At 42.5% G+C, this 10,636-nt stretch overlaps 1 protein-coding gene across 1 annotated transcript; it reads left to right on the forward strand.

Moving 5' to 3' along the window:
- The first annotated feature begins 508 nt into the window (after positions 1 to 508).
- On the forward strand, positions 509 to 10,016 carry UTP11 (UTP11 small subunit processome component). The gene is made up of 8 exons (XM_090269155.1): positions 509 to 678; positions 3,807 to 3,868; positions 5,105 to 5,207; positions 5,599 to 5,712; positions 6,201 to 6,294; positions 6,391 to 6,521; positions 8,965 to 9,075; positions 9,760 to 10,016. The coding sequence occupies exons 1-8, from the start codon at positions 616 to 618 to the stop codon at positions 9,841 to 9,843; spliced, it is 762 nt and encodes a 253-aa protein (XP_090125281.1). The 5' UTR covers positions 509 to 615; the 3' UTR covers positions 9,844 to 10,016.
- The last annotated feature ends 620 nt before the right edge of the window (positions 10,017 to 10,636 follow it).

A 10,636-nucleotide genomic window follows, 5' to 3' on the forward strand; every position in this document is an offset into this window, starting at 1 on the left:
CCCTTGATGGCCCTGTGAGGCAGGCTATGCATGCCAGTATTACTGTTTTATAGATGAGAAAAATGATGCTTATTAAAGTCAAATGACTTGTCAGAAGTCACAAAGCCAGTAAATGACACAGCCAGACATGATCTTAAGGTTTGTTGTCTCTCTAGAGAGTGCTCTTTTCCAACACAGCCTCAAATTCACACAGCTCCGGGCTTTAAATGCACCGCTTAAATACTGTAAGTGGAACACGGCCTTAGGTGACTGCGCATGCGCACACTCAAGTTCAGCTCAGCTGAGGCAGTGCCAGCCACGTGTTCCCAGGTACCAAAGCGGAGCAGAGCGCGAAGGCGAGGCACACGTGGACAAGTTCCGGCGAATAAGAACCGGTTCTCGTAGAGTCACGAGACTAGACTTAGAGAACTACACTTCCCAGAAGCAGCCTGTGGTGGACGCCTTTGCTGGAGGAGGCATTTCCGGAAAAGCAGGCGCCGCATAGGTTGCGGAGAGGAAGTGGGCGGTTCTAAGTCTCCAGTGGCTGGGCCTATTTCCCGGAGGATCGGTGGGCACGGTGACTGAGGTGCTGTGGAACCGGCGTTGTCTACTGAGCTTTCACAGGCGTGAACAGACATGGCGGCGGCTTTTCGGAAGGCAGCTAAGTCCCGACAGCGGGAACACCGAGAGCGAAGCCAGGTAGGACCGCATAGGCTCCACGAGCGCCGGCTCCTGGCCCTATGTGTTTCTCTCACCCCAACCCGCTCTCTGCCCGCGGGTCCCGGTCTCCAGTCCGTAGGTATTGCGCATAAATGAATGCAAATATATGGTAAGGATGCCGGCGTGCCGGGGGCGGAGCCTCGGGCTCTGGAAAGCGGGGCCTTGTTCTCTTTGGAAGGGTCACGGGGATAATCAAAGCTGTCTTCCAAGTTTTCAATGAAATAATTACATAGGATACTTACTGTGTGTAAACGGTTAGACCTCTGCTAAAGTTGAGGTCAAAGCTCACACAGCCAATAAGAGCCCCGGCTGAAAGTGGCACCCACATCTAAAGGTGCTCAGCTCTGCCCGCTGCGTAAAGGAGCTGTCGCTGAAGAGTCGTATATTATGAAAATGGTATCCTCGCGGGCTTTTTGCACCACGAAGATCTGCCACATCGGCTTTTTGTGTATGTCTCACCCTGTAATGTTGGTGTCTTCCATCCCCATTATGAAGAAACGGAGGTCCAGAGAGCCAGAGTGACTTGACCAGTCACAAACACCAAATTCAGGCGAATAAACAGTTGTAGGACTTCTCTGGAGGGTGTGTGGGTGGGGGGGGAAGGTTGAGTAGAAATTCTCGTAATATATGCAGAATCAATTTATTCCACTCCTACATCTGCAAGACAAATGATGGGAATCAATTAATGTCTGATCCGGAAAGGCCGTTAGAGATACCTGGTCTAGCTTCCTTTCACAGATGGGGAAGAGAGGGAGAGGGATGTGTCTAAAGTTGTGTCGCCAGCTGATGGAGTGGAACTAAGGCCTCTTAAGCACAGCTCAGTCTTCCTGCTTAATAGCATTAATCAGAAATTTATTGTTGACTTGCCGTGTGCTCTGTGGTGTGCTGGGAGCACTAGTGTAATTTGCCACCTTGTTTGGACCTATGTGTGAATCTAAAAATAAGAGTAGCTAGAAGTGCTTACTTACTGTGCGCCAGAGCCAGACAAAGTGCAAAATGCTGTCCTCTCATTATCTCATTTAACTCAGCAGTGTGGGCGTAGGTACTATTGCCTTCTCGTTTGCAGAGGGGGAAAGGGTGGTTCAGATAGGTAAAGTAATTTGCCCAAAGACATACAACTCTAGTTGGCAAGTGGCAAGGCCAGGAAGCAGGACCAGGTGCTTTGAATCCAGTGGCTACTAAAAAATCAATAAAGAGGCAACTTTATGAGAAGTGGCACATAACAAATGCCAGGTGAGGCGTTTCAGTGGGAAAGAGTAGTGATGGGCAGAGGACGCATTGTGGTGACGCTTGTTGGACTTGGAGGGCAGTGATAACAGCTGTCCTTTTTGAGCACTGACTGTATATGGTAGGTGCAGCCCGACATGCGGTACAAAGATGATCTCATCTACTCCCACAGCATCCCTATGAGGTGGATGTTACCCTCATTTTAGAAACGAGGCATCTGCTGCTTAGAGATATTGAATAGTGTGCCCAAAGTACCAGTTGGAAGTAGTTGCTTTGGATTAGTGGAGAAAACAGAGGGCTTTCGAGGCTGATCCTGAACGAGACGCGGCCACCTCGGGAGAGGAAGGGAGGGTCTCTTGGGGAGAGGTGTGGAGAAGGCAGTGCTGAAGGGTTGGTGAGGACATTGACAAGAGCACTCCCTCTTTGGGTAAAGTTTGGGACTTTCTGCCACTGATGCAGTGGGGGCTATCAAAGATACTCTGCATGGAGGGGGATGTGTAATTATGTGAAGGAGGTCAGAGGCAGTCCCAGGTATTTTTCTGTAATGCTGATGTACATTCAAGTGGACATGGCAGCTTTCAAGATTTCTGCCTCGTGGTGTTGCCCTTTAGACCCTTGAGTTCTTTCTCCATGCTTTGTCAGCCTCCCTTAGTCTGCTGTAATTAAAACAAAAATTATCAGGAGAGGTTTTGGGTGTTCTCTTTAAATATTGAATTGTTTATTGCATCACTTCAAGGATAGAAGATGAGAAAGGTGACTTAAAAAATGCCACCAAAATTATTGTACGAGTTTAAGACAATAGAGAAGTGTATGCACTTCTTCAGAAGTCGAGGTTATTCAAAGCAGAAGAGGGTGCAGTCCATTGGGGAGGGGAAGCGTGCACACTGGCCCCAGACAGAATGGGCTCTACTTCTAGCTTTGCCACTTAGAAGTCATTCTCTAAACCTTATTCCCCTTTGGAATATCGGGATACCCATTTCTTTGTCTGCTTTACCTACCTGCCATGATTATTGTGGGGTTAAATGAGATCACATGTAATGAACATAGCGGATTGCTTTGTAACAGAGTAATTTACAGATAAGTTACGTAATAAATGTGTCCTGTTACGATGATGTCAGCAAAACATCTAGCATGGATCCTGGCATATATTAAATGCTCAATAAATGGTAGCTTATAGAAAGATAATACCAAGATATAATCCTTGTACCTTCTGTGCTATCCAAGAGTAACAGAAAGTATGTTCTGTCTCATACGTGGTTTCCTTTCATACTTTGTACCAAAACTACAATAGTGACAGTGAACATATGCTGGACACCTGCTATGTGCCAAGCCATGTGCTGCCACTACCGCTTACGGAGGCTCATTTAATCTTCACGATAACTAGGAGAAGTAGGTACTATTAGTCTCATTTTATAGTTAGGAAACAGCAGCTCAGAGAAGTTAAGTGACTTGCCCAAGGTCACAGATTGTTAAGAGGTAAAGCTTGGACTTCAGCCCAATTTCCCAGACTCCAAATTTAGCTCTCTTAGCACAGTTGCCTCCCTGTTACTATGTTTTCCCTTCATAGTATTTTATAAACCCTTGGATTAAGTCTGTAGTAATTTTAGTACAACTGGCAACTGCTTGCTTAGTGCCGAGTCATTGTTGCTTCTGTCTGTCCTTAATAGGCCAAGAAACTTACTATGGCAGTGTCTGTGACCTCTCTGGTGCCTGCCCTGTTGTTCCTCTCATCCTTGGGCAGAGCCCAACTGGGGGAGGGAGGGAACAGCATATCGAGTTGGCTCCAAGGGCATGCGTTTACTGAGCACTCCAGAGATGCTTGTTCCCTTCCTGTTTTGAGGAAACTTAACACGTTTTTTTTTTTTTTTTTTGTCTTGTAGCCTGGCTTTCGAAAACATCTGGGCCTGCTGGAAAAAAAGAAAGATTACAAACTTCGTGCGAAGTGAGTTCAGTCTTTCTGGTAGAGAGGCTGCCAAGAAAGCTTACAACCTCCCTGCGTGAAAGCTTACAGCCTCCCTGCGTTACAGTTGAATTGCCCAAGTGTCCAACAGGGGATAATTTCCTGCCATTGATGAAATGGCCAAAGCCCTGGCAGCCTGTCGGATACTTGTCTGTGACCCTAAATGTCTCTCTTTGTTTAGGCACAGCATTATTTATTTAACTGTAGTTGCATTGTGAAATTTTTTATTATGTTGCTACAGATCGTTTTCTCATAGTGGCTTCAATTTGCCCCCGCCTTGGTGTTTGAGTCAAAAGCTGAGTCTTTTTTTCTTTCCCTTTTCTTGAAGTGCAAGATATAATCTAAAATTCCAGTTGTTGAGTCTCTTACATCACCATGTGTGTGGTGTGGAATGAAGAGATGTGAAAGATGGATTCATGAGACTTGAGCGTGGGTGATAATGAACTCTGAAAACATTTTATAAAAACAATTATCCCCATTCTTCTTTTTTAGCACTTCATTTGCAAAATACTCAAAATACTCTATAATTATTTGTTAGCCATGCATGTCAGCTGAAGTCCTGTCTACGCTCATGGTACAGATGGTGGGTGATGGATTGCTCTAGGTCCCAGAGTTTTGAAGTTTAATAATAATAACTGAGGGCTGTTACTGGGCCAGGCAGTGTTCTAGGAGTTACAATTTTTACACTCATTTATTCCTCCCAACAACCACCTCTTGGGATACTACTGTTAACAAATCCACTTTACAGATTAAACCGGGATACAGAGTGGTTAACTAACTTATCCAAGATTACTCAGCCTGAAGTGGTGGAGTCAAGGTCTGAACCCAGGGTGTCTGGCTTCAGAGTCCACAATTCTAGTCACAATGCTATCCTGCACTGTGTGATTTCTGAATCTTATTTGGTCACTTGGTGCCCAAGCTTCCATCAGAACCCAGTTTTAATTTGTACTTTGTTTGGTTTCACCTTGTAGTGATATAAAGGCCACTAAAACACATGTGAAATAACAGCTAATTTCAGGTAGGACTGGGCCAGGAGAGGACCTACAGAGACAGGAGCTCAACGTCAGTGACAGTGAAGTGTGGATCAAATCGTCATTGCTTTGGCTTTTTTGAGTTTCATTTCGTGTGAACTTTAGATGCTTGTAAAGTTTGCTTGTTGTGGGTTTTTTTTTGTTTTTGTTTTTTTTGGCTATGAACTTTGTTTAACCTACTTTTTAGTGACTACCGGAAAAAGCAAGAATACCTTAGAGCTCTCCGGAAGAAAGCTCTTGAAAAAAATCCAGATGAATTTTACTATAAAATGACTCGAGTTAAACTCCAGGTAGGTGTCTAATGGATCAGTTGGTGTTTTGAGCTTCAACATAATAAGTGAAATAAGGATGAGGGAAGAGATGGAGAGAAAGAATCTTGGCCTTTATTTAGCCTCTCTCCAGTTGGTCCAGGTGCTTTTGGGCAATACCCTAGGCAAACCTTGCCCCTCCATGAGCAGCATGTATTTCTGCCCCTGATTCTGAGTTGTCTTATGCCCGGAGCTGTTCTAAGAATGGGTGACTGGAGGTGCTAAACTGACCATACGCCTTGAGGCCTAGTACATTGAATTGATGTTGCATAAAGCATTTAGTTGGCTTTGTTCCAACCATCAACTATATCAACAACTGAATAATAATGGTTTTAATCTAATAGGGAATGTATCTTTTAAATTTGGATTTTAGGATGGAGTTCATGTTATTAAGCAGACTAAGGAAGAAGTAACTCCAGAACAGCTGAAGCTGATGAGAACTCAGGATATCAAATATATAGAAATGAAAAGGGTTGCAGAAGCTAAGGTAACAACTGAAACTCTTTGTTCTGGTGTATTTTTGTTGGTTAAGAAGAGATATAAATACATTAATCTAAAGTTATACATTGATTTCTTCTAGCACTTACAGTTGAAGTATGCTTAACTGTGAAAGTGATTTAGCAGCATGGTGCAGTGGAAAGAGTTTAATGTGGCGAATAAGACAGATTTAGTTTGAATTCTGGCTCTGCCATTTATTAGCCCCTAGATTATGGACAAATTAATCTCTGAAACTTTCCTCATTTCTATCTCATAGGATTATTATAAGGATTAGATGAGTTTTGGATTATGCCAAGCCTGACATGTGATTGGAGTTTGAAAATTTTTATTGGTTCCTTCCTTTAAAAGAATGAAACAATTTCTTTGCTGGCTGGTGATAACGATGTGAAGTGTTTTAAGTTTTGCAAATTGATTTCTGCCAACCCTACAAGAACCCAACACATAAAATGAGACAGTATTCTGTATTCTGTATTCTAGAAAATTGAAAGACTAAAATCAGAGCTCCATCTGCTGGATTTCCAGGGGAAGCAACAGAATAAGCACGTGTTCTTTTTTGACACTAAAAAGGAAGGTAGGAAATGTTTGAAGGTTCCTGGGAGAGTCTAGCATATTCGTCTGTGTTGTTTGGTGTTAGAGATAGTGCCTTAAGGATTGTCTTGACTTTTAGTTGAACAGTTTGATATTGCAACTCACCTGCGAACAGCCCCGGAATTAGTGGACAGAGTCTTTAATAGACCCACGATAGAGACTTTGCAGAAGGAGAAAGTGAAAGGAGTTACTCATCAGACTCGACTTAAGGTAATTTACTCTATTTTTCTTTTTTGCCACCAAATTTAATATAATTTTATGTGGAAAACTCATTAAGTTCCCTTAGAAGGAGAGTTTGATAATGGGAATGGGAGTGGAGGAGTTTCTTGGTTTCTAAGATTGGAGGATGGGTAGCATAATGGTCAGGAGCTTAGGTTGTGGCCTTTGTCCTGCATTTGAATCTGAGCTCTGACTCTGGGCTTTGTGCTTTATTTATTTATTTTTTTTAATTAAATTAATTTATTTTTAGAAAGTGGGGAAGGGAGGGAGAAAGATAGGGGGAGAAACAATGTGTGCAATTGATCACCTCTTGCATGCCCCCAGTAGGGGGGCCTGGTTTGCAACCCGGGTGTGTGCCCTGACTGGGAATTGAATCGGCGATGTTTTGGTTTGCAGGCCTGTGCTCAATCCACTGAGCCACACCAGCGAGGGCAAGGGCTTTGTGCTTTTAATGGTTGTAACAAGTGCCAACAATTTTTTCTTTTCTTCTCTTTAATTTGAGAGAGAGAGAGAGAGAGAGAAACATTGATTTATTGTTTACTTATTCATTCACTGGTTGCTTCTTGTATGTGCCCCGACTGGGGATTGAACCCGCAACCTTGATTTACTGAGATGATGCTGTAACCAACTGAGCTACCTGGCCAGGGTCAAATGCCAACAGTTTTAAAATACAGAGAAAAGAGTGGAGGGGCACTGACAATTAAGAGATCTGCTATACTTTGATATTGAACCTTTAACAGTGAATGCACATATCAAAGAGTCTTTAATATGCATTTGTAACAAAAAATTTTATCTTATTTTCTAATCCACATTGGAGGATAGATTTATTGATTTTAGTGAGAGAGGAAAGTGGGGGGAGAGAGAGAGAAACATTGATTGGCTGCCTCCTGCATGCACCCCGACTGGAGATCCAATCCACAACCTTTTGGTCTATGGGATGACGCTCCAACCAACTGAGCCACCCAGCCTGGGCTGTACCAAATTTTGTACTGATTTTCCTTATGGTGTTTTCCATCACTGTAACCGGGTTTATACAGAAGACATGCTTTTTCTCAAAGCCTTCTGGAGTTGAACTCTCACTTCTGACTGATTCATTAAAAAAAAAAAAATGTTGTGAATGTGTTTCAGTCAGACAGCTGTTCTATTTTGATTTGAATCATTTACACTGCATCAGCTTTGCTTCCAATGTTTAATTTCACAGCAGTTTCTCTAGCTCAGAGGCAGCTAAACTTGCTTTAGTAATATAAATACCCCTAATTAGTTTGACTATATTGGGTAATCCCATAAATTTGACAGTCTGTGCAATAAAGTGAAAACAAAAGCTGTCTGAAACCACTGCTGTGAGGCTGTGCTAGAATTAGGGAATTGTTTAAGTCTGAGGCCCAGTAATAGTCCCCTCTGTGCAGATAACACTTCCAGCTGAGGAGCCGACTGACAAGTGTTCTTGTGATAACCCTGTTTGCCAATTAGTTGTGTTTTCAGTTAGCTGTGTCTCTGATAATTTTCACGTATTGTGGCAGTCCCTAAGGAGATTAGTGTCCCAAATTCCTGTGTAGAATAGGCCACTAACATACCTTCTGAGAAATTGGGAAAGTTTGCCTCTTGTCATTTTTGTCTGGTAGTGTTGCTCGTTTCAGTGGTTGTGTTTAAGGCAAATTATTTTTATGAAGAGACTGCTGGTGGGTGGATCTCAAAGGAATGTTCAGTCTGTAAGTTGCAAGTGGGTGGGAAATCCATTAATGGGCTTTAGGAAGTCTATGAGCGCCCTCTTCCCACACTGAAATTTTGAGTAAATAGGTAAGTATGTGTGTACAAATTTAGATAATTTAGTCTTGCCTTTCTCAACTGAGGTTCCATGAGAGACGAAGCTCTACTAATCTGTATAGTCATCAGTTTCTCAGAGGTTTACAATTCCCACACATTGAGGGACCACTGGTCGTTGAGGACGAGTCAGCAGTGAGAATTCACAGGTCAGCTTCTGCTGAAAAAGTCTGTCTGCGGTCTGCAGCCCGCGGTTCTCAGACAGCAGCACACTGCCTGGTGCTCCTCTTTTTCTTTACTCACTCTGTGTCCGGTTTGCAGTGCTGGTTCCTTGCTGCATCACCTTAGGTAACTGTACGCTCACATGAAGGTTAAAGTGTAGTAGTGGAAAGGTTCCTGAGGACTGGGAGACTTGGGGCAGTCCTGACTCTGCTCCAGGTGGACCATGTGTCCCCAGGCAAGGCTCCAAGGTTCCATTCAGCTCTAGAATGTCAGTTCCTAAAATGGACAACTTTATAGTATCATTACTTGATAGTAACTTACTGTTGATTCTGGACTAAGAAGGGAGTTGATAAAGCTGCTTATGCATTGGGGCTTAAGTGGATTAAGAAACAGTTTGTTACTCATTTTTTATCCTGTTAAGTGTTTCATTGAAAATGTGTCTTTTCTGCAGCGGATAGCTAAAGAAAGGGAAAAGCAGTATAACTGCCTGACGAAGCGGATTGAACGTGAGAAGGAATTGTTCATTATTGCGCAGAAAATTCAAACACGCAAAGATCTTCTGGTGAGGAGAGAGAGCCTTGGGTCTTTATCCTCCCCACCCCGCCCAAAGGTCTTAACTGAGACTGGATTTCAGCTGTGTGTAAATCAGCCCCAGTGAAAATGTCTGCTCCTCGGGGGCCGTGGTTTGAGCCAGTGTCTGTTACTCTGACAATGTTGAAATGTGCCTTGATTAAGAAGGTAATAAGAGTCTTATTAGTCAGTGCTTTGGAACAGCAAAGGGTAGGATCAGGTAGCCTATGAACTTTATAGCTTATGAGCAGCTATCTTTAACATTTAAACAGGTTAACAAAACACTGCCTGCCACTCATTGGTGTTTAAAAATAGGCAACATTGTGTAGATAAATAACAGAGCTGAGGAATATATGGTGCCCCTTTCGTATTATCATTCCTCTAAATGTCAAATTCTTTAGCCTTGCAGATCATTTAGTTGTGCCTTTATCAACTGGGGTTCATGAGAGAATAAAGTACAAAAAAAAGATTGAGGACGTTTCTTCTCAGTTTTCTCAAGGCCCTCTACATACGAGTGCCATTGTCACTGCCCAGGGGAGAGGCTGAGTCCTTGCACCTGGGGAGGCCCGAGGGTGGCTGGGTGGATGTAGGGGTTTCCTAGTAGAAGTTTATGAACTTCTCTAGCTTACAAAACCCTCTTCTACTATTTACTGGCAACCTTTTTACTCTTTCATAGGATAAAACTCGGAAGGTGAAGGTAAAGAAAGAAACGGTCAACTCCCCAGCTATTTACAAATTTCAGAGTCGTCGGAAACGTTGAGTGTTCTATAAGCCTTGTTGTTCCACATGGAAAACCATTCTGTGTTCTTTTTTCCAATGACTTCAAATTCCATTCATGTAAATGACATTGTTTTCTTGTTTGTAATGATAATTTATTGCAGATCTGACATTTGATATAAACAAATTAAAGCCCCGTACCCCCTTTTACTGTTATTGGTTGTGAAATTAGTCTTATTTTTATATACTTATTTTTTTCATTATGAAAGTTACGTAATCACATTACAACAAATTTGGGAAGTAAATGAGTTCATTCTGAATTCCAATGCCTATTCAAGAACCACAGATAGTCATTGCGCACTTCAGTGCTGGGAGCCAGGACAGCAGAGGTGAACAGCATGTGAGCGTTCTGGTTTATCACCTCCATTTGGTAAAGGTATGCACTGAATTTTGTGTATGTTTTTGTGTTTTCTAGTTGTAATTATAGTAAACAACTTGATACTTCAGTTTTTTCACTTAAATCATTTGCTTGTATCCATTTGTTACATCACTAAATTTTTAAAAAGCAATGTATGTTCATGGTAAAAATTAAGTATTATTAATGTTTGCATAATGTTTTATCCAGTGGACAGACTGATTTTACCGTCACTTGTTCTACATTATTGGATATTCCGGTGGCTTTGTAAGTTAGCCAAGGAGAAATTTTTTTTTCTCTTACACTTTATAGCTGCAGATAGACACTCCTGGGAACTAGGAACCCACCCATCTCTTCTCCTGAAGTTCAAATCAGAACAGACCTTGCTCTCTGCTCCTGCTCTCTGCTCCTGCCCTCTGCA

This window comes from Furipterus horrens, unplaced genomic scaffold, assembly GCF_987537825.1.
Source record: "Furipterus horrens unplaced genomic scaffold, mFurHor1.1.pri manual_scaffold_3, whole genome shotgun sequence".
In the NCBI taxonomy this organism is placed as follows: domain Eukaryota; kingdom Metazoa; phylum Chordata; class Mammalia; order Chiroptera; family Furipteridae; genus Furipterus; species Furipterus horrens.

Coding starts and splice junctions, on each gene's coding strand:
- UTP11 (XM_090269155.1), top strand. CDS start 616: ATGGCGGCGGCTTTTCGGAAGGCAGCTAAGTCCCGACAGCGGGAACAC. Junction 5,208..5,598: donor TGACTCGAGTTAAACTCCAG/GTAGGTGTCTAA, acceptor TTTGGATTTTAG/GATGGAGTTCATGTTATTAA. Junction 9,076..9,759: donor AAACACGCAAAGATCTTCTG/GTGAGGAGAGAG, acceptor ACTCTTTCATAG/GATAAAACTCGGAAGGTGAA.